Source organism: Manis pentadactyla, chromosome 4 (assembly GCF_030020395.1).
Source record: "Manis pentadactyla isolate mManPen7 chromosome 4, mManPen7.hap1, whole genome shotgun sequence".
Lineage (NCBI taxonomy): Eukaryota > Metazoa > Chordata > Mammalia > Pholidota > Manidae > Manis > Manis pentadactyla.
The window spans coordinates 42,987,237-43,011,079 of record NC_080022.1 but is presented as its reverse complement, the minus strand read 5'-3'; the positions used below and the strand labels follow the sequence as shown (position 1 = coordinate 43,011,079).

The following is a 23,843-nucleotide window of genomic DNA, read 5'->3' as shown; positions in this document are numbered from 1 at the left end:
GGCCCTCTCTGAACCTCCTCTTACCCAGCCACCTGGCTAATGAGGCCGAGGCTCAGTGAGGTCGCAGAGCATCCTGACTCTGGGAGGCCCGCTGCCCTGAGTCTGCTTCGCTCTAGGTGCCACCCCTTTCTGGCCCCACCCCTGCCTGGGCTCCTGGACCCTCAGAAGCCCGCTTCCCTCCCCAGGACTGAACGAGTGTCTGCACAACAACGGTGGCTGCTCCCACATCTGCACCGACCTCAAGATCGGCTTTGAGTGCACGTGCCCAGCGGGCTACAGGCTCCTGGACCAGCAGACTTGTGGCGGTGAGGCCCTCCCTTCCCCCGCAAACCGAGGCAGGTCCTTCTGCCAGTTGTGACCTCTGCTCCTCCCCACAGACATTGATGAGTGCGAGGACCCAGACGCCTGCAGCCAGATCTGTGTCAATTACAAGGGCTACTTTAAGTGCGAGTGCTACCCTGGCTATGAGATGGACACACCGAGCAAGAACTGCAAGGCCGTTGGTATGGACGGCCTGAGATGGGGGGCAAGGGGCAGCTCTGAGGAGTATAGAAAGCAGCCTGCTTTCACATATGTGAGGAGCAGATGTGCACATACAGCCACATACGGAAAGCAGGTTGCACACACAGTGCTCAGAGTGTACATTTCCGTCACACACACAATGCACTGCACACCTAACACCCCCAATGGACACTGCAGAGAGCCACCCAGTACAGCCCGCTGGCTCACAACACACAGCGTGTGGACACCAACTGGACCGTGCAGACTATACATACAGCATGGGCGGCCCACACAGCATGATACGTGCAGGCCTGCACACCGATCCGTTCTGCCAACTGAATTGATTCATTTTATTCAATTCTTTATTCTGATCACCTACAATTGTAAGCACTGGGGATTCAACAGTAAGCAAAATAGACACAAATCCCTATCTGCCCTCATGGGACTTACATCCTAGTGGGGAAGACAGAGAAGAAATCATATAAATAAATAAAATACAGTGCATGGCAGATGGTGATAATGGCTATGGAGAAATATGAAGTAGGGAAGGGGAGAAAAAAGTCCAGGAGGGCAGTGGGTTACAGTTTTAGATACTTAGAGTGGTCAGGAGCCCTCGCCTTCATGAAAAGGTGACATTTGAGTAAAGACTTGAAGGAGGTGAAGGAAGGAACCATACATTTATCTGCAGGAACTGCACTTCAGGACAAAGGAACAGAGAGTGCAAAGGCCTTAAGGCAGGAGATGCCTGTGTGTTCACATAACAAGGGAGCCGGCACAGCTGAAGCAAGGAGACTGGAGAAGACGAAGTCAGAGGGGACGTGGGGCAGATCACAAAGGCCTTCCAGACCATTGTAAGGGCTGACTCTCGATTCCACTCTGAATCAAGGAGATGCCTTTGAGGGCTTCGAGCAGCAGCGGAAGGTGGTATACCTTACATGTCAACAGGTTGCCTCTGGCTGCTATGTTGACAGTAGACTGTAGAGGACAAGGGAGGAAGCAAGGAAACTCTTTTAAGAAATTTTTACAATAAAACAGAAGAGAGGTGATGGTGGCTTGGACCAGGGTGTCATAGGACGAGTAGTGAGAAGTGGACAGACTGTATATACTTTGAAGGTCAGGATTTATTTTGAAGCAACAAGGTTTACTTATGAATTACCTGTAGGATGTGAGAGAAAAAAAAGAGTCAAAGATGACTCCAAAGTTGTTGGCCAAACAGCTAGAAAAATAGGATTGCTGTTTATGGAGTTGGGAAAGATGGTAAGAAAAGCAGGCTTTGAGGAATATTAAATTGATTTGGACATGTTAAGTTTAAGAAAACTGTTTAGACATCTAAGTAGAGGTATTGACTGACAGGTGGACATATGAGTCTGGAGTTCAGATGCACAAATACAATACGCAATAAATAGATTATAACAAGAGAGAAGCCACAATGACTGGCACATAGTCCATAAACCCAAAAAGCATACCACCCAAACTGTACGATATACAACACATACATTAGCATGTAACTTGCAAACTGTTCTTACCCCCACATGGGACATATATACAACATGGATTATGTATTTCCAACACACCACTGCCCATGTATACCCTTGAATATCTAAGATGCAGTCACACAAAAACTCAAACGGTAAACACACTGGATTCCTGTCACAGTCATAGCTCTCCATCAAAATCACCTCAAGCCATCCTGCAACCCAGCTCCTGCCTTTAGGAAGTGCCACTGCTTCATTTCATCATTCTGGGATGAGGAAAGTCAGTTTGTCGGAGGCAGAACTGGGCCTTGCAGTCAGCCTTCCTCCTCCTGCCGTCCTGCGCTTGAGCCCCGTTTTCCTGTGGTCTCTGTTCGCGCCACATCCTCCCTCTCATCCCCACTCTACTTTGAAATAGTCTCCATTACCACATGCAGGTCACCTACCCAGCCCCAGGCCCCACATGGCTCTGTGCTGGTCCCCCTATGCCCCCGGGGAGCACATTAGCCTGACACAGGTGCACAGCGACGGGGACCAGGTGGCCTGCAGAAGTGTCAACTGGAAAACAAGAGGGCGAGAGGGCCAAGGCAGGTCCAGGCACACGTGCTGCCACTCAGACAGTGTTGGTGCCTGGGAGCAGCCCAATATGTCTAAACCCAGCTGGGGACAGCCTCGTGCTAAGAGCTGAGCCTTCAAAGGCCTGTGGGGCAGTGACCCTCCATAAGGAGTAGCCAGGAATATCTGGGTCACTGATAGTCTTATCCAATCCTAAGTCTAATAAAAATGGGTTTTGTATATACCTGGGCAACTGTGGGTTGACTGTTGCATGTATATAACCTGTGTCATATATTATACATCCCACCTCTGCTTTTGGCTCAGAATGAAGTGCAAACTCCTCACCCAGCTCACAGGACCCTTGGTGATCTGGCCCCTGCCAACTAATACAGTTTCATCTCTTGCCATGTACCCAGATACACTCTGCATAAAATAAACACTCACAATGACCTCCTTGAATCTCACCCCCAGTTCTCCTGTCTGTCCTCCATGCCATAGTCTCAGTCACCCTCCTAGAACACTTAATGCTCATGTTGCCCCTTTCTGAACTCTTGCAGTGGGGAGATGGTAGCTACTGGGAACGATGCATTCTAGGTAGAGGGGACAAATGAGTGAAGGCCCCCGTAGCAAAGTCCTGCTGTGGCCGGGTAATGGCGGGTGGTCTGGTGGCTGGAATCTGGAGGAGTTAGAGCGGTGGGTGATGAGGCTGGACAGGGAGCTTGGGGTCCCACTGCAGGCCTTCAACGCAAGCCTAAGGAGGAAATGAGTAATCATGAACATTTTGGGGGAGTTTGTATCTAATATAAAGAATAAAAATCCTCTTGTTAGGTGTGGTACTTTGCATCTTATGTACCCATTATTTATTTGTACCCATTTTTCATCTTTTTTAAAGTACCCATTATTTCATCTGCTCCTCTAGCCTCTGAGGTAGGAATTACCACCCCTATATTGTAGGAAAATGAGGCTTCGCTCAGCAAACCAGCGGCAGAGCCTTGGTCCCAGATCCCCCAGCTCTTGCACTCACCCTTTCTCACCCTCCTGCATGGCAGCTGGCAGAAGCCCAACCCTAATCTTCACCAATCGGCACGAAGTGCGAAGGATAGACCTGGTGAAGCGGGACTACTCGCGCCTGATTCCTATGCTCAAGAACGTTGTGGCGCTAGACGTCGAAGTGGCCACCAATCGCATCTACTGGTGTGACCTCTCCTACCGCAAGATCTACAGGTGAGCAGTGGCAGGTGTCCTGCAGCCAGGTCTGCGTGGAGGCAGCTCTCTGGCAGAGGAGAGGAAGGGTGGCCTCTGGGCCCCTCTGCCTCTAGAATTCCCCAGGTTAGAACTGGGGCTTGGGAAGGGGCGCAGGATCACAGTGGATGTGGAACTGCCAGGGCTTCGCCACCCCCAGGGCTGGCCCAGGAGGAAGGCTGTGCTGGGAGAGCTGCTTTGAGCCCCACACACCTGGCTTTTACTGACTTCTGGTGGCCTGGGGGGGTGGGCAGTGCAAGACACAGGAAATATTCATCTAAGGCAGAAAGGAAAAAATCCCTGGCTTTGGTGAGGGCTGTCAAAGCAGCTCACGTATCTGTGTGCTCTATTCTGGGAACTCAGAGATGACTCAGACCCAGTCCTGCCTGGAGGATCCCACTCATAACACAGTGACTTCCACTGTGATGATGGTGAGGGGAAAGGACAGAGGAGGCCTGTGACCTGATCTGGGGGGGTCAGAACTCTCCCCGGATGCCCCAGTCCAGCCCTGCAGCATGCAACACCAGTCAGTGGACCTGGGCTCTCGGGAAGGCTCACCCATGTGAGGAGGTGCTCTCCTGGGCCTTGTTAGACATCCTCCCTGCATGGCCAGGCCCCCTTTTGGCAGTCATGTCCTGTCTTTGTGCTGAGATCTGCTTGGCAGAACTGCTGCTGACGCTCTTTAAGAATAATGGATGGACGGATGGACCAGGTGCTGCCCACTGACCGCTCAATGCCTCCACACCCCCCTAGCACACAGACACACATTCAGTTCACATGCACACAGAAAAGCTAGAGCAGTACCTGTCCAACAGTTGGGACTGGGAGAGGCAGGATTTGATGACAGACTGGGTGGGGGGGGACGGCAGGAGGAACAGTCAAATGAACTTCCAGGTTCCTGCAGGGTCTCCGGTTTCTGGTGGGGAGTTTCTGTGGTGCCATTCTCTGAGATGGGAGCAGCGGGGGAGAATCGGTGGGCGCTTGGGCAGCTGGGCTGGCTGGCTGAGGGGAGGGGAATGGGGATGAGCAGTTTTGGATGGGATGAGTTCAAGGTGCACATGGGATATCCAAGGGGGGCCAGGTGGCTGTATAGTCTAGAGCTTAGAAGAGTAGTTGGAATGGGAGTTTTGAACAACAGTGGGCATTGTGGGACTAATAGCCCAGGGAGAGGATGTGGGGGAGAAGAAACCTTTGGGAAAATAGTATTTGGAAGACAAAGTCCTATTGATGTTGCCTCCTGAGTGTCTATATTTTCGGCCTCTTCTCTCCATTCTCACTGGCATGACCCTCTACAGAGCCTCTTCATCACTCACCTGGATGCTCTGAGAGCCTCCTAACCAGTCTCCCTGCCTTCATTCCTTCCCCTTCCAATCCACCTCGTGTTCCCCGATGCCGCAGTGCTAACATGCCTTTCTGATGTGCCCTCCGACCTGTGTTCAGGTACCATTCCAGGATAAGACCCTCCTCCTTAGCATGGCATCCACAGCCCCTCAGGATGTCACTCCTGCCTACACTTCTAGTCTTGGAAGTATTGGTCTTATACCCCACCTGCTTAGCTCTACCCCCACTGGATAGCTCACTGTTCCAGAACACATACCTCTGGGCATTTGCACATGCCGTTCCCTCTGCTTCTGTTCTTGGTGTTCCTAATGAACAAGTCCTTCAGGACTCAACTACAAAGCCTTCTGCAACCCTCCAGGGATGGTGCAGTCTCCATTTCTGTGCTGCTGAGGCCTCTCATGCTGCCATATCACATTGTACTGTAATTACCTGACTGTAAATTTCTGTCCTCCACTAAACTGAGCTCCTCCAGGCCAGATGCTGTGGCTGATTCAAGTCTGTATGCTGACTTGGTGGCCCAGGGAATATGTTGAATAGAAATTAGCCAAGTTCCTCTAAAATCTACAGCAGTGGCCCAGAGGGAAGGGGTGAGGGGGACAGGTACACAGAAAGCTCCAGGTGGGCCTGTGGAGGATGGAGCACCCACCCCATGGCCAGCTCTGGTTGTCCTCAGTGCCTACATGGACAAGGCCAGCAACCCGGCAGATCAGGAGGTCCTCATTGACAAGCAGCTACACTCGCCAGAGGGCCTGGCAGTAGACTGGGTCCACAGGCACATTTACTGGACCGACTCGGGCAACAAGACCATCTCAGTGGCCACAGTGGATGGCAGCCGCCGATGCACTCTCTTCAGCCGTGACCTAAGTGAACCCCGGGCCATCGCCGTCGACCCCCTGCGAGGGTGAGTGACCCCACCCCAAATTCCCATTCTCCTCCCATCGGTGCTCAGTCCTCAGGTGTCTGCCACAGGAACTATCTCGAGCTCCTGGCCACTCACGCACAGACAGGGGAAGAAACTCCATGTGGGCCCCTCAGCCTATTAACCCCTGACCAAGGGGCCTTTGGGCATTGGTCACCAGGGCTCTCTTATCACACCATAGAACCAGAGCTTCTCGGAGCAGGGTAGGGCTCTAGGTTTGCCTGGTGGGGACTCCTGGGGCAGGAAGGCTTTCCCCAGGCTGCTGCATGCTGCCAGTGGGCATCTGGTAGCTGCTCACACACATGCCAAGACAGAGGGCCTGTTTCATTTGGGGGCAGCTCTGCCCATTAGAAAATGTTAGGCTTTTTCCTTCATATTCCCAAATCTGCCTAGCTTTGACTTCCTCTGATAGCCTCTGGAATTTTAATAAACATGTCTACTCCCTGCCCTGCAGGATAGCCGGCAAGATTTGAGGACCAAGGTCACTGGGTCTGCTCTGCTCCAGGCCGCCCACCTCCATTCCCATGCCTGTCCCCACAGTCTCTGGGCCCCTCACCACCCAGGCTGCCTTGCTCTGGCCACACCTCCATATTGGGGGTAGGGATCCTGAACGGAGCAGGCCCCCTCCCTCCCTCCATGGGGATGTCCTGAGAGGGCATGATTTCCAGCAGCTGCATCATATTACATTTACCAGGATCACTAGCTTCTTCATATTGCTGTTTCCCTAATCGTTAAACAGGGATCAGAAAACCCTCTTCTTCCAGTGGTGGCAGCAGAGGGCAAGGGACCCCCTGAGAGGGCGTGCAAGGCCTTGGGGAGTGACTGACAGCCACCCTTTAATTTGTGTGCATCAGGTGCTAGGCTCTTCACAGATACTAAGTCCTCTCATTTAACCTTTGCTTCAACCCTCTAACGCAGACCTGGGGCTGCACTTGCCCTGCCCTATCCCCAAGGATACAGTTACACCTAGCCCATCCCCAGTCCACTGTGGACTTGTCAGGGACCTAGATAATTTGAGGGGCGCTAACAAAGGGACTATGTGCAAAGGGGTGGGTAAAGGCCGATACACTCCCCTGGACTAGAAACAGTAGGCGGTTACCGACCCTAGGCTTGAGTGGCAGCATCAGGGAGGGTTACCTGAAATGGGAAGGAGAGAGTGGGGAAGAGAGGGTCACCTTCAGAGCATTAGCCAGTTGCAGGCAACTCTGGAGAGAGGAGTCAGGGGAATAAATATCCTGACCTCAGTGTCTCCCTCCTCCCCCTCCAACGTTTTGCTGAACGAACTGGGATCTGGAAGTCTGGGAGGCAAGCCCACTGATGTGGTTCTCGCACGGGTCAGCTTTTCAGCATACAGAGCAGAATGCGGATGGGTAGAGAGTGACTCCAAATGCAAGGTATCTAGGACAACTGTTCAGCCCCCAGCCTGGAGTCAGCCTTAGATCAACACCAGATTTCAGCAGAGGCAATCTGGGGGAGGATCAGGCACACAGGCTTTAGAGTCCAGCTTGAATTTGTATTTAAATTTGAAGGCTGGCTCCACCACTTATTAACAATGTGATTTTAGGGAAGTCAACCCCACTTGGCTACAACTGACTCATCTGTAAACTGGGACTAATAATTATACCCCTCTGGGGCTGTGGTGAGGCTAGAATGAAAACATTACTGTGTTCAACAAATATTAAATAAGGACCTGTTATGTATCACCCATGAGCTACCACATGAGCCAGGTAGAAAATGAGAAACAAGACAAATAAGAGCCTGCGTTCAGGGGAGATTACAGACCAGTGGGGAACAGACAATAAATACACCAGACTTCCCAAATGTATACATAGATGCCAATGGTGTAAGTACTGTGGAGGGAAAACAGGGTACTTTAAGACATAATAACAGAAAGAACTTATTTGCATTGAGGGGTCAGAGAAAGATTCTCTACTGAAAAGACATTTAAACTGGGAACTAACCAGGGAAAGAGTGGGGGCCAGAGGCTCTATGAAGGCCTACAGTGAAGAAAGCTTGGTGCCCTGGAGGAACTAAGAGAACCCAGTGGAGCAGTTATGGGGTTTGTAGGGGTGCAGTACGATGGGAGGAGAAACAGCCAAAGGATAGGCAGGGACCCACGCATGCAGAGCCCTGTCAGCTGTGGAAAGGACTTGGGGTTTTACTTGAAGGGCAATAAGAGATGATGGGGGTGGTCTGAGTCACATGGGCTATGAAGTTTAACAATAGGACAATGACAACTTATTTCCATTTGTGAAAGCTTGTTTGGGCTATATTTGAGGGGGATTAGAGGGGGCAGTGATTAGAGGATAAGATTAGTGAATTTACACTTACAAGCACTCGCCACTGACACTTACAGGAATGCATGCTTTTAAATGGACGTGAATACTGTATTTATAGATTCATGAGGTGAAACCACCCCACCTCGTGCCCGGAACACACTAAGTGCTCAGTAATGTTAAAGCCTAGAGAGAGGCCCTGGATAGAGTTCCAGCTGCGTGGCCCTGGGTAGGCTGTCCCCTTTCTCCTCTGTAGACCAGGACAGTAAAAGGAGGTTGACTGGCTTTTCCAGCTCTGGCCCTTTAGGGCTCTAGTTGGAGCTGCCGGAAGTAAGAGAGGGGCTCACTGGCTGTTCCACCAAGGCTGGAGGTACTCTTGGGGAATGCAGCCTCCCCCTCAGATGAAGATGGGATGGTTCCAGTAGACATCAAAGGTCTTCCCAGTCCCCACTAAGCATAATCTCCAACATTCCCTGGGTTGTTGAGCCCATGTGACCCAGACCACCCCAGTCATGTCTCTTGATGACAAGAAGCCAAATTGGGTTCTTCTCTTTCAGGTTCATGTATTGGTCTGACTGGGGGTACGAGGCCAGGATCGAGAAGGCTGGGCTCAATGGCGTGGACCGGCAAACACTGGTGTCAGACAACATTGAATGGCCCAACGGAATCACCCTGGGTGAGCCCTGCCTTCCCTGGGTTGGGGGCCTGCCCTAGCACCTGGTCCTGACCACTGTCTAGAGCTCCATGGGTCTTGTTTCCGTGTCCCCTCAGAGTGCCCGCGCCTGTGTTTCCTGATGGGTACCTCCTGCTGGCCTCATTCTGAGGCCTGGCTTGGTAATGTAAGCCATTTCCAGGAGGGGGCACAGAGTTGCAGAGATCCAGTTGGAGTCCCAGGCTCATGACCTGATCCCCCATCTCTTTTTTTTTCTTCCCAAGATTTGCTGAACCAGCGCTTGTACTGGGTAGACTCCAAGCTGCACCAGCTGTCTGGCATTGACTTTAGTGGGGGCAACAGAAAGATGCTGATTTCTTCCCCTGACTTCCTGAGCCACCCTTTTGGGATAGCTGTGTTTGAGGTAAGCCTCTTGAGGGGAAGAATGGCCCCATGAGGAAGCTAAAGCCTAGAAAAGTCTTATTCAAATAGGACAACTCCCTGAGACTTGTCCAAATGGAAACAAAGGGACAGGGAAGCCAACTGACTTGTTTGTGCACAATTTATGAACTGCCTACAAACAAAGGCTTTGCAGCCTGTTATGCACCTGGCAGCCTTTCCTCTGCTCCCTTTCCAAGACTTTCCTCTCAGAGCACTTCTCAAGGGTAAGTTTCCTCCATACTAGACCACGTATGTTTCCTCTCTGCACCTCAGCACCCAGCACTGTGCCCACATAAATAGAAGGTACCCAAGAAAGAGAGGGAGGAAGAAGGAATATCATTTCCTTAGAACCATTTACTATGGACTGAGAGATGTTACTCAACTCAGTACATTTTTGCCAGCCTTTGCTGGACCCTGGGGTCATAGAAGTGAGTCAGACATCATCCGAGTTCTCAGGAAGCTCCCGGGAGGGTGAAGAGGCAAGGCCCTCCTGTGTTCTGACCCAAACAACCATTCCCCTTGGAGAACAAGGAAGCCAGAACCAACCAAGGTCTCACACACCTACCTCTCCCCCCAAACTGACTTGCCACCAAGGGGAGGGAAAGCAAGGGGATAGTGGTCTGTGGTGGGCACTGGCAATGTTCCCTTGGAGCGACATCACCCAGCACTGTTCTGAAATTGTGGGCAAAGCCCCACCTCCAAGTCCAGTCCCTGCTTCAAAAGACAGGTGTGTTCAGGCACGTGTGTATGTGCTTGTGCGTATGTGTAACATATACACACCAAATATATGTATGTGCATGTGTATATGTAAGTGCGTCCATTTAAAAGCTTGCATTCCTGTAAGTGCTAGTGGCAAGTGCTTGTAAGTGTAAATTTGTATACCAGTACTTAGCCAAGTGCTTATTTAGGTATAACTGTGCCTTTGTATGTGTAGATGAACGTGTGGCTATATGTCCAGGTCTGTGCATGAAGCTACATAGTTGTATCTATAAACATGGATTTGCCTACAGATGCATGCCATTCTCCGTGTGCCATTCTAGATTTGTGTGGACTAACCACTGGGTGTATACACATGTACGCTCTGAGGCCATGGAAGGGCCAGCAGGGAATAGTCCTCAGGAACTCATACATCCCCTCCAACCTTGATCCCAGGCCCCAGTAATGGTAACAGCTAAAGAGACCCAACCTTGGGTTTCTGCTGGGCTCCAGGAAGGAGGCCTAACTGAGCATTAATGAGCAGCCTTCAAGCCAAAGCCCCAAATCACAGAATAACTCTCTGAGAAAGAAGGGCACCAGAGCATAGGCCACAGATCAGAGGTTGTGTCCACTGTGGATGTTTAGACAGGATTGCCCAGGGGAGATGTCAGGGCAGTTCTGTGCCTATGGTTTGGTGCCAAGCCTTCAGACTGATGTCATGGGTTTAGGTTCTAGGCCTCCCATCTGCATCTGTACCCCACAGGACAAGGTGTTCTGGACAGACCTAGAGAATGAGGCCATTTTCAGTGCAAACCGGCTCAATGGCCTGGAAATCTCCGTCCTAGCTGAGAACCTCAATAACCCACATGACATTGTCATCTTCCATGAGCTGAAACAGCCAAGAGGTGAGCTTTCCCTGGTCCCAGGTCCCATGCTCATGTCCTCTCTCTCCCTTAGGCAGCCTGTGTTCACTTGCGTGACATGTAGTGTCTCAACAGCCCCAGAATAATAGCAGCAATTCTCTCATTGCTAGTGTGCTTTGCAGTCACATATTTTATCTCATTTTACCTCAAGCTCTTGATGAAATAAGGCTGGGTGTAAATAAATACATAAGTCCTTTTTTGCCAATCCTACAAAGTGTAGGTATTACTGTTCTCACTTAACAACTGAGGACACTGTAGCTCAGAGAGATAAAATAATGTTAGCAGGAGGCAGAACTAAAACCTAAACTCAAGTCTGAGTCCAGAGCTCCTGCTATAAGGGAGCACACTGCTTCTCATTTATTGCTGTGCCCATTTTGCAGGAGCATAAGCTAATGTAGCCTAGGGTCATACAGTAATTTGGCTTGTTGGTTGGGAGTAGAAGCCAGGAATCCTACTACTAGGTTTTCCCCTCCCCTATCACTAGGATATACTAAGTCTAACTGTACTGAGGTGTTGGCTGCCAGGGTGAAGGTGGGAAAGTGTAGAGGAGTAAGGAGATAAGGTTGGCCCTGATTCGAGATGTGGTGTGTGGCATAGGGGAAAAAAAACATAGACTTTGGATTCCAACAGACCTCAATTTAAATTCTGTCTCCAAATTACTAGAGGTATAGCTTTGACAAGTTTGTTCTCTCTGAGCCTCTGTGTCTTTTGTCAGTCAAGTCTCAGAGTTGTCAGGATTAAATGAAAGTGTAGGGACAGAACACCAGGCACAGTGCTGGAAGGTGCCTAATAAAAGTAGTAGAGAAAGCTTTTTGAGCAAGCTGAGCAGGAAGGGCTTCATCCTCGGGAGGAGGGAAGACCTGGCACGTCCAGTCTTTGCCCTAACTCTCTCCCCCTCCGTGTGCCATTAGCTGCAGATGCCTGCGAGCTGAGTGCCCAGCCCAATGGAGGCTGTGAGTACCTGTGCCTTCCTGTTCCTCAGATCTCCAGCCACTCTCCCAAATACACATGTGCCTGTCCTGACACAATGTGGCTGGGCCCAGACATGAAGAGGTGCTACCGAGGTGAGCAGACCTCCCAGGAGGGGTGGCCCTGGAAATGCCAGGCTCCATCCTGCTGAAATCCTCCCTGGCTTCTGGGCCACCATAAGCTCTCGGTCTTCCTGTGTTCTGTGGCTGCTTGGTGCCTTTGCGGGCTCCTCCTCTTTTCCTTCCTTGAATGCTGGTGTTTCCCAGGGTCCTCCCAAGGCTTTGTCTTCTCACTACCAAGAAAAGTGCACATATACATACAATATCTTAAAGTCCGTTTCAGGGGGTTTCTGGAACCCCTTGAAGACCTCAAATTAAGAAACCTTGATCCCATGGCCTCGGTCACTGTTCACATGCAGGTGACTATCAGCTTGCCTGTTTTTCACCAAGAACTTAGAGGCTTGTGATATGATCGGGACTAATAATCAGTTACGACTGCAACCATACAAATTTACATTCATTCTCTAGTCTTGATGCAGTGCCAAGACCTTTTGTTTGAGCATAGTCTGCTGCATCATTTATGATTTCTAGGTTCAGCTGTTTAAAGTGGCTTGAGAATTTAAACATAATGGAGTAATAGTATGCATACAAAATCTTCCAGATTTATACGATTTCCCCACCACCGAGTCTACAGTGGTCTTGTGCATACCTGATTCTGCAGTGTGTCTTAATGGCTTATCTTTATTAAATCAGCATGCAGTATAAACACAGACAAAGTGCTTGGGATTCAGCTAAAGATAAGATCATAGCCCGTTCAGGACGATTAGGGAAGGCTTCACAGAAGTGGCATTTGAGCTGAACCATGAAGATGAGTTCATAAGTGTGGTTCATGGGGACATAATTTAGGCACCAAAGTAACAAAATTGTCTTTCCAAGTGACCTCCATGGTCTTTCTCCTCCAGCACCTCAGTCTACCTCAACTACAACGTTAGCCTCCACCACGACGAGGACAGTGGCCAACACCACGAGAGCCCCTGGGACCACGGCCCACAGCCCCACTGACGAGAACCGCAGCACAGAGACCCTGAGCCTGGCAGCTGCAGTCCCGAGCTCAGTTAGTGTTCCCTGGGCTCCCAGCATCAGCCCGTCTACCCCAAGCCCTGCAACCAGCAACCACTCCCAGCACTGTAAGGAAATGAGTATTCCTCCATGACATGGGGGCGGGGTCCTAGGGAAGCCAGGATGGGGGTATGTGGGAAGAAGAGATCAACCAGAACTAAGTTCTGGGTATCTCCGAGGAGGAAGCGGAGGGAGGTAGAGTGCCCACCTGCAAGCTAGCAGTCTTAGGTGCCCCTAACTTAAGGAGCATCTTGAGGGAATCCACTTCCTGTCTCTGAGCCTCACCTACAAAGTGGGAATAGTAATAACCCCTCCCTAGGTCCACAAGACTGCCGCGAGAGACAGAGGAGGCGGTGTAAACAGCAGTGTTGGCACACACAGCCTCTACCAACTCCATGTGTGTGTGCTGTCACACATGACTGACGTGTGTATGAGGGAGTATCCTAAAGATTTGGAAACTTCAGAAGCTCCATTCTTAGCACCCTCAGTCGGTTCCCCAGACAGTAATATCCGTAACTATGGTCTGCTCTCTTTCCAAACCCTGGGTGAAAGTAATTGAGTTCACCACTTATTAAATCCCTGGGAGCAGTAATTGTTACTGCTAGAAATGTTCTCTCTCATTAGTCAGCAAATACCTTTTTAACTGAGCTACCTACCAGGGGGAGTTCATTCAAGAGGATAAACTATCTTGCATTTTTTCCCATACATGCGTGGCTCAGAAACTAAGTAACTTGGCAGCACCTTTCTCACTGGGCCCATCTCCCAGCAGAAGCTGGGTTTTCAGAGTTGAGCACTCACTCTAAGGTTTGGAGAGGCAGGGGGAACAGGTCTGAGCTCCAGTTCTTCTCCCTGGGGGCAGAGTCCCTGACCAGGTAGCCTCCCAGGCAGCTTCATCAGGCTCTTGGCCTTCATAACCCCGCCCAGTGCTTGCTCTGGCCGTGCAGTGACAGGGCAGCAGAATTTCCATGGGAAGCTCTGTAAGTGGTGCAGCTTTTTTCTCTGCTTAATAACTAGGCTCCCATTGAATAACCAGGAGAGGCAGACACACTGAAAGGACGGCCCTTGGGCCATTGCCCAGGGTACTCATCTCCTCTCTTGGAGCAAGTGTAGATGGTAGCTCCTCTTCAGCCTCAGAGGGCTGTCATGAGGATCTGAAGGAAAAATGCTTTTTAAACTAAAAAGTGCCATGCAGGGACTCTCTTGTCCCCTCCTGGCGTGAGCCGGGAGCTCTGTCCTTTCACTGTATCTCTAAATAAAAGCCTGTACTTTGCTCTCCTAAAAAAAAAAAAAAAAAAAGTGCCATGCAAATGTTTTAATGAAGGTAGTTACGAGTGAAAAGGATGACACAACATGTATTCTTTTAAATGCAGTACATTTTCCAAGCACTTTTCAGTTAAGAATTTACTTTTATATACCCTATTTAATTTTGGCCTCACAATACTGCCCACCCTCTTTGAACTAGACAAGGCCAAGCCAGGCATTGTGCTAAGTAAGCATTCTAAATGAATTATCTCATTCTAAGCTTCACATTGTCCCAAGGAGTTAGTTAATATCATTATGCCTATTTTAAAGATAAAAAAGTATAATGTATAATAACTTGCCCACACAAGTGGTGAGTTGTAGAAACAGTATTTAAGCCCAAGAAATCTGACCCAGGACTCTGTGCTCTTGATTCTGTTACATTATTCCGCATCCCATTTTAATTACTTATTAAAAATAAACTGATAATGCAAATGGACAGACAGACCACCAAAACCAACAGAGACAAAGCAACAGACGCTGGCTGATAATGACAATTGCCCCAGTCAGTCAGCAGCATAAGGTCCTACATGCTCACCTACATGCACAGCCCCCGGCTTCCTGCCACGTACTGTGGAAGGAGTAGGATTTGAGTCCCAGCTCTCCTACTTATCTGTGAGTCCCCAGAACCCCAGTAAGACTCCATTTCTCCATCTTTGAAATGGATATAACCTCTGTCCTGCTCACCTCACAGGAGTTTTGATAGGATTATCATTTTGGAATCAGGGCAAGAAGCAGTTGGGCAGTTCTTACTGCTGGAGGCCAGCAAGGACTTGGACTCACGGTAATGGAACGTCATTCTGCAAGTGTTTGTGTTTTGTAGATGGGGATGAAATTGGCAAGATGGGCTCAACAGTCACTGCTGCTGTCATTGGGATCGTTGTGCCCATGGGTGAGTTGACCCCACGTTACTGGGGAGAAAAGAGAGACCCTGCCCTGGGACCGGGGAAAAGCACAAGGGGGATAGAGTACATAGCACACCGACCTGTCCCGTGGACTTTTTCTGCCCTGGCAGCCTTCCTGCCCACCTCCCAGTCCTATAGTTTGGTTTCTTAGCTTGGCACACAAAGCCCTTCAGGACCTGATCCCAGGCAACCGTCCAGATGCGGCCCTATCTCCCCTTCATTCACTCTCTGCACGCCAGCCATGTGAAGCTGAACTGCAGGCTCCATGCGGACAGTGCTGGTGTCTCTGTTGCCATCCACCCAGCTCTAGCAGTGTCTGGCACATGGTAGGAATTAAAATATTCGTTGAATTAATCAGTAGATCTGCTTCACCATTCCTTTGCTGGATCATGCTGTCTTGTGTTCTTCCTGTGTGGTTTCCAACAAACATTTATCAAACAGCTATGATGTGCCAGACTCTGCGAGGGGGGATAGAGGTGGTTGAAAATGAGTAAGACGTGGTTCCTGTCCTCCAAAAGTTTAAAGTCTTGTTGGAGAGACACGACATAACACAGATCATTTGTTACAACTTGGTAAGTCCTAAAATTAAGCTGTGTGTGGTTCAGTGGAAGCACTTAACTTGGAATTGGGAGAGAAGAGAAGCAGGCAGGGAAGGTTTCCTAGTGGAAATGGTATTTGTGCCGAGTCAGCCAACTGAAGAAGGATCAAAAGCAGCCTAAGCAGTAAAAACATAAGCAAAGCCAGGACTGAGGAATGGTATGGGAGGGCGGGGGTGGAGTAAGTTTGGAACTAGGAGTTTCGTTTGGCCAAATACAGCATTTGGTTGAACTTTGCAGAGAACCACAGTGGCTGATTCACTCTGTCCAACCTTGATTTTCACATAGCAACCTGTAATCCTGTCTGTCATACCAGTCTCATTTTGTGACAGGATCTGTGAGTTGTGATTGGCCATTCATAGGTTTATCTCACTTACTTGTCCATGAGTATCTCAAGGACAAGGACTTTGCCCATTTATCCTGGGAACCACCAAGATGGTGGTGAGTTAGTGAGTGAATGTTTTAAAAAACTTCTACTCCATGTAAGGGACTGTGCCAAGTGCCAAGGATCCAGGGAAGATAAAGATAAAAGACTCAAGAGCTTTCAGTCTTTAATCAGACATAGTCATTTTTAAAAAATTAATATAAGAGGCATTAACATGTATTATCATATGTTAACAAGGGTGTGATGCTCCATAGAGGAGAGGAAAGTGGTTCTTCTGGAGAGGATGGCATCTGCCTTGGCCTTGAAAGGCTTCAACAGTAAAAGGTCATAGTCAGATTATTCCAAACTTATTTTGAGTGGAGTGAGCAGAAGACACTCTGAGCATCGTTGAATGAAAGAGAAATCAACCCTTCCCTGCCATCCACTGCTCTGTTGAAGGCGATGTGTGTGCTGTTTTCTTGATGTAACCCACCCTGATTTAATCAATATTTTTAATTTCTGCTCATCTCAGGGGAAAAAATTGATATTCTTTCCCTGATATTTCCCTGAGAGATAGAGGCTTTTTTTATAAGCTTATTGGCCATTTCCATTTCATCCTTAATGAATTGCCTATTGCACAGGCCTTTCTTATTTTGCTGTTGGTTCTTTGTCTTATCCTTACTTATTTGTAGAAATATGTATATACCGCATGTTAAAACTTTTGTAATACAGGTTACACATATTTTCCCCCACACTGCCATTTTGATTTTTAAATTTGTTTTTGGTATATTTTGCCATACAAAAATTTAAAAAATTTAAGTACCAGATGTGTTAACCTTTTGTGTTATGATTTCTGGGCTTTGTGTCTTGCTTCAGGAAGTTTGCCTCATTCTGAATTATTAAAGTGTCTCCCTATATATTTTTTTCCACTACTTTAAACATTTTTTTAGTATTTAGATATTAATCCATTTGGAATTTATTTCACAGTATGGTTTGAGATAGAGATTCATCTGTTTTTTTTCCTACATGCCTATCTAGTTTTCCCAAGACCATTACTGAATAGTCCATCCTTTCCTGCTGACTTGAATTTTCATCTTTTTATGAACTACCTGCCTATACATACTTTGGTCTGCTTCTAGGCTGTTCATTCTCCTCCACCAATTGTCTGTCTATTCCCATGCACTAGAAGCACAACTTTGTGATATGTTTTAACATCTAATAAGGCAGTAGAATTCTTGCAACATTTTCATAGCTATTTTTATTCAATTTCTCTTCTAGATTAACTTTAGAATTATCTTGTTAATTCTCTAAGAATGATGATGAAATCTTATGCTATGGATATGTAAATTGAGGTGGGGAGAATTTTTTTTTAACAATATTGAAGCTGCCCACCAAGGAACATGACATATCTTCCTATTTATTTCAGCCTTCTTTTATGTCCTTCAGTAAAATTTTATAGATTGTAGAGGACTTACTATGAATATGTTCTTATTCCATTCCATTTTCCAATTGGTTATTGCCAATTAATAAGAAAACTATTGGTTTTTTATGTTGATTCTTGATGAACAAAAGTTATTTCTCATAGTTTTTCGTCTGCTTTTCCAAGATTTTCTAAACATACAGCATCTGTTCTTAATAACTATTGGTTTCTCCCTTTCCCACATGTGCACCATTTAGTTCGTCTGGTCTTACTGCATAGCTACATCACTGGAACAGCAAATAGTAACTGTAATAACAGGCATCCTTGCCTTGTTCCTGTCTTTAACGGGTATCTATTATAATCTTACCAAGTCAAAACCCCCTTTAGAGCAGCCTGGATAGCTGTTGTCCAGCTCCCACTGGAGCGCTCACGGTGATCGCCTGGTATCTCACGACGCTGCTTGCCCCATTTTTGCCCAGCTCTGTTTGAGGATTTCCTCCTTTGTCCAGTCATTTATTCTAACTCAGAGCTCATATGTCCCTGCTGTGTCCCCTTCTGGAGATACTCCTCTTCTTACAGGGCCCCAGCTTTGGAAAGAAACACCTACCTCACCCTATGCCCTCCAATTTTGGGAGAGAATGGTTTTCTTAGAAGATCCAAGGAAGCAGAGCATTAGGGCAAAGGTGTGGTGAAAAATTTACCCGCTCACTCATTCAGCGCATGTTACTAAGAAGCTACTCAGTGCCAGGCATTGGGCACAGTGAGGTAAAGAAGACACAGTCCCTCGCTCAAGAGCTCAGTCTAGTTGGAGGTACACATATATAAAGCGTAATACCATGGCCTGGGAAAGAACACGGGAGAGCAACTGACTCTACCTTCAGAAGTTGAGGAAGACTTCACATTTGAGCTGGGTCTTGAAGGATGAGTAGCTAATGAAGGAAGATATGGGAGAAGGGCTCAGAAACAGACTGAGAAACAAGGGGCAGTAAAGCTGGAGAGGTGGCAAAAAATGCAATGACATCTGAGCAGTGGGTTGGAGCCTGCTGGAGGTCCAATGTACTGTGTCTCTTCCTCCAGCGGTAATAGCCCTGCTGTGCATGAGTGGCTACCTGATCTGGAGGAACTGGAAACGGAAGAATACCAAAAGCATGAATTTCGACAACCCAGTGTACAGGAAAACAACAGAAGAGGAGGAGGAAGATGAACTCCACATAGGGAGGACTGCTCAGATTGGCCATGTCTATCCTGCAGTAAGTATTTCTTGCTGTAAGAATTCCTTCCGTACTTCCCTGCCTCCCTCTCTCCCTCCCTCCCTTCCTTCCTTCTTCAAACACTTCTCAAGGACCCACTATGCGCCAGGCACTCTTCTAGGCCCTGGGAACACAGAAATGCTGGGACACGTGGTTGGGGTAGAAGGTATCAGGACCACCTTGTACCTAGTGGCTCTTCCAGAGTAAAGAAGGCCAAATGCCTTTCTGCTGAAGAAGTTTTCAGGACTTTGGCCTGGAAGGGTCATTGTGGTCATTCAGTTCAAATGAGTTCATTTCGGCAAACACTGTGCACTTGTTACCAGCTGAGTACCAATACCAAGGGTTCAAAAAGAAGGAAGGTCTGTATTTGCTCCCGAGGAGCTGTCTGGGGAGTCAGAGCCTCTCCCTGTGTGCTGAGTGCCAGTGTGGAGCTCAGGGGCCTCCTGTTCTAGGACGTTCTCCCTGGCTTTTTTGTTCTCCCACAGCCTCTCCATCACAGTGCCTGTCACACTCTAGTCAACTTGTCTCTTTACTCATTGGTCTCCCTCTTAGACCGTAAACTCCTTGAGGGCAGGATTGTCTGATTAATCTGTTTCCCTGGTGCCTAGCTGCCTCCCAGTAAATATTTGTTGAACAAATGCTAGGGAAACATCAACAAGGGAGCTGTTAGGTCCATTTGGGAAATCAGGCAGAGAATGCCTCACAGAGGTGACAGATGAACCATGTCCTTAAAAGATCAATAGCAGTTTTCCAGGTAGAGAAGGAGGAAAATGGCATCCCAGAAAGAAACATGTGCAAAGGCTGACAGGCACAATAGGGCATGGCTTGTTGGGAGAGCAAGGACCACAAAGTGGCTGAAGCAGATGTCACGGCTATATAGCAGCAGAGTTGGGGCTGAGTGTGACCTCATAGGTCATCCGGTCCATCCCCCTGTCAGGCAATCATCAGCTTTGATCACCCACTGTGGGCAGAGCCCTGTCTTGGGGAGACCAGAGAACTGGAAGACCCAGCCCCTACCCTCAAGGAGCTTTTTGTCTTGCCGGGAGAACCAAGGTCACAGCTGCACCAGCTCCCGAAGAACCCTCTTTCCGAGCTGCCTGTCGTCAAGTGCAAGGTAGGGCAGTGCCCCTCTGAGTCTGAGAGGCTGGTGAGTGAGGGCATGAACCCAGGCAGGTGTAGCCAATCCTAGAAGGCTTTCTGGTTCTGGATGGCTACAAATTTTAAGATGGGTTTCAGGGCAAAGAGGAAAGGTGGGTTCGTTGCAGACTGAGGGAAATGAATGAGTATGGGGCAGGGCAGGCTGACTTGCTGCGTAAGCAAATTATTCATGAAGGGGAGGCATGGGAGATGGAGTTGAGCAAGTGAGCAGGGTTAGCACATGGCTTTGAGGATCCTTAACCTCGGCCAATCCACACAGTTACTGAACCAGGTTTTAAAAATGAGACAGGGTGCAGTGGAAGCAGCATGGAGCTCACAGTAAGAAGATGACTCCCAGATTCACTGTTCCACAGCCCTGTGCTCTTAGTCACTTTCTCTGCTCACTTTTATTTATGATATGGGAATAATAACCCCCCTTCTATCTGCCTCCTAAATGTATAAAGTTCAAGCAAAATAGCACATTTGAGAGTGCTTCATGAGTTATAAAGCACTCTATACATGTAAAGTGGCATTGTTTCCAGAGAGGGAAATAGCCACTGAGGAGGAGCTATTCCTGATGAATCTAAGGCCTGAGGAATAAGCTCCTGCAGAGAAATCAAGTAGGAAAGTGAGGAAATTGACACTTAGTGAGGCCCTACTACGTGTTGCACACTACTTGGTGTTTTACATACATTTTCTCATTTAGTCTTCACAATAATCTTATGAAGTTGATACCATTAGCCCCATTTTGCAAATGAGGAAACTGAGACTCAGAGAAACTGAATAACCTGCCTAGGGTCACAGCTAGGAAGTGGCAGAACCAGGATTCAAATTCCAACCTGTATGTACACAAAAGTGCATGCTCTTTCCAGTTGTATCACAGGGTAAATAGCCTTGAAACTCCGGAAGTCCGTCTTCTTAACAGCCTGTTCTCTCCCCATCTCTTTCTCAGGTAGCTCCCCACCCACTGCTGGGATCTGCCTTTGACCTAGTCTGGCTTGGAGAGAGTGGGAGGGCAACTGGTCTAGAAGACAGTCTCGAATATCTGTGCCAGTGGAGCAAGGCCATGGCCTTCATGCAAAATCACAAATAACCCAAAGATGATCTGAAAGGCAGAGGACTTACTTTTTATTGTATGTGGAATGTCCAGAGATAGAAAGTGTTAATCTGGTTCTATTTCGTGCTGGTTAGGTTGATCTAGAATCCTCTGGACCCTGTGTGTGTTAGATACTGTATCAAGCTCCCCACATATTCATTTGACTTCCCAAAAACCCTATGAGGTAGGTCGTATTATTATTTGCATTTGACAGATGATAAAACCAAGGCTCAGAGAGGTGAACGGTTAGCCCAAATTCATATAGCTATGAGAAAGATACTGTGACCCTGGGGTCTGTCCAGAAGAGGGCTATCCAGGGAATGGAAGAGTGGGAAACAGGACTGCATGAGAACCAGCCGGGGAAAGCTAGATGTGTAGCTTAGAGAATAAACCACTCAGAAGGAAGGGAAGGGAACTCACTGTCTGGAAATTTCAAGGATTGTCTGTATGAACTCTCTTGAGATACTGAATCAGGGGCCATCAGATGGTAAAGAAGTAGATTTCAGGACAATACAGAAAAAAACTTAAGTCCACTGCCCCCGAAGGAATAGACCAAGTGAGGGGTCAGTGGGCTTGCCATCTAGTGGTCAGCCATTTGTGGCAGAGGGAAGTCAAGCATCTAATGACTTAAAAATAGGGGTGAAGGAAAGATGGAGTGAACTTAATTGGCCTGCGTTGCCTTCTGACTCTGTTTTATCAGTTGGGAGGGGTGCACATTACCTTCCTACTGTGACTGGCATGCTAGAGACAAGTAGCTAATGGCCTGGGATTAAACATTTGCCAAAGCTAACCCACTGAAGTTGGGCAAACGTAAAACTCCTGTAAGGGATTTTATAGTGACTTTCTAGTCATGAGCTCTCTGTAGCCCTCCTTTACAGAGAGGCAGAACAGAATGATGGAAAAAGCTACAGCTCTGTTTTCACACAGATCTGGGGTCAAATTTTAGTTCACCCACTTGCTCTGTGATCCTGGATAAATGTTGCTTAAGCTTATTGAGTCTCACTTTTCTCTTCTGTAAAATAAATAGGACAAATCTGTCTCTTGGGGATAGTTGGAAGATTATGTGAGCTAATGCCTGCAAATTAATAGAATGTCTGGTATCTTGTGGGTATTCAATAAATAACTCCTGCGGGTCTAATGATCATTTATTTGCTCTGTCTCCCCAGCGAGTGGCATTAAGCCTTGAAGACGATGGACTGCCTTGAGGATGGGACCACTCCCTTCGTGCCTCACGGAGTTGAGTCCCATGCACTACACTCTCTGGATGGAAGGGTTTCTGGATATGGGTCTGTGTGAGTGTGTGTGTGTGTGTGTGTGTGTGTAATTTTTTTTTTAATTTATGTTGCAGAGAGGTAACCACAAAGTTATGATGAACTGCAAACATCCAAAGGATGTGAGAGTTTTTATATGTATAATGTTTTATACACTTTTTACCTGGTTGCACTATCCATGAGGAATTCATGGAATGGCTACTGCTGAGTGACTAACATGATGTACGTAACCAAACTGGGCCGATAGTACAGTAGCTTACTCATCATTTTAAAACTATATTTACAGAGGATATTTGATTTTAGGGGGACTTTTTAGGTTTTGGAGTTTGGGGGTTTTTTTTGTAAATAAAATGATTATGCTTTGTGGCTATCCATCAACATAAGTAAAAAAAAGAAAAACACTTCAACTCCCTCCCTCATTTAGGTTATTTATTAACATATTTCAAAAATAAGATTAGTTCTATAAATAATTTAGAAACATGAGAGTATTTATTTTTGGTATGATTGGCCCACCACATGGACTCCGTACATTTATGTTTATGTGTGTGTGTATATGTGAAAGAGAGAAAAATCTGTAGAGAAGAGGTATACCTATGGCAGTTGTTCAAATGCATAAAGATAAGTTTATTTTAAAACAGTCCGCAAGAGGGGTATCTAATTTTCAGAAAGCCTTTGGAAATTTGGCTCCAAAAACAGATGCCATGGTTTTTACAAGCATGTAGTGGAAAAGGCAGATCTTTTCCACCTCCGGCTACTCCTAGGATCCCAATCGGTCAGGAAAAGGCTTTCGGTTGACACACGGCTTCTGTGACTCCCACCTGGGCTTTTTCTTCTGTGGCTGAGGCCTGTGTACAGGCTGTAAACAGTGCCGGAAGTTCTTGTGAGTTCAGGTGAGAACATGCCTGAAGCTCGGCTACTCCTTGTTTGAAAGTTTATCATTTCGAGTAACTTCATTTTCCTTCAGAACACTTGGGTTGAATTCATTAAGTTTCCTCTGAAGCACCCTGACGGTGCCATTCTTCCTTACAGAGAGATAAGTGGAGATGGTTCTAGAACAGCCCAAGTTTACTCCAGGGACTGGCTCAGGCAGTGAACCTCTGAGATATGCTATAGATGAGGAAAAGGATGGTAGAATAAGTTTTGTTACAGCTCTATTTCTCCCTTCCCCTTACTCTCTACCACTTCCTTTAGGTGGGGAAAGCATTTAAAGTAATACATAGGTTTGTTACCATCATGTGTCCATATAGATGAAACTAAATTGTGGCTTAAGTCAGAAAAACTGGCCAAATGTAAGGTCCCATTTGAGGGGGAAATGGCATACACAATATTAAAGTATGTTGGATATATATGTTCACACAGGGATTTGGTTTACTGCTTTGTAAATAAAAGGAAAAACTGTG

At 47.6% G+C, this 23,843-nt stretch overlaps 1 protein-coding gene across 10 annotated transcripts in view; it reads left to right on the top strand.

The window, feature by feature from the left end:
* LRP8 (LDL receptor related protein 8) overlaps window positions 1-23,843 on the top strand; it is a 75,615-nt gene extending 51,772 nt beyond the window's left edge. For 7 of the 10 annotated variants that reach the window (XM_057500218.1, XM_036892855.2, XM_036892858.2 and 4 more), the window contains 13 exons: window positions 186-305; window positions 378-503; window positions 3,578-3,752; window positions 5,785-6,012; window positions 8,864-8,982; window positions 9,243-9,382; window positions 10,859-11,000; window positions 11,930-12,082; window positions 12,949-13,173; window positions 15,228-15,296; window positions 18,767-18,939; window positions 19,877-20,053; window positions 22,339-23,843. In XM_057500218.1, the coding sequence (XP_057356201.1) occupies window positions 186-305; window positions 378-503; window positions 3,578-3,752; window positions 5,785-6,012; window positions 8,864-8,982; window positions 9,243-9,382; window positions 10,859-11,000; window positions 11,930-12,082; window positions 12,949-13,173; window positions 15,228-15,296; window positions 18,767-18,939; window positions 19,877-20,053; window positions 22,339-22,377 (1,886 nt within the window). In that variant the 3' untranslated portion in view covers window positions 22,378-23,843. The remainder of the gene's footprint in view (window positions 1-185; window positions 306-377; window positions 504-3,577; window positions 3,753-5,784; window positions 6,013-8,863; window positions 8,983-9,242; window positions 9,383-10,858; window positions 11,001-11,929; window positions 12,083-12,948; window positions 13,174-15,227; window positions 15,297-18,766; window positions 18,940-19,876; window positions 20,054-22,338) is intronic. The other 3 variants (XM_036892859.2, XM_036892860.2, XM_036892865.2) reach the window with 1 other exon arrangement.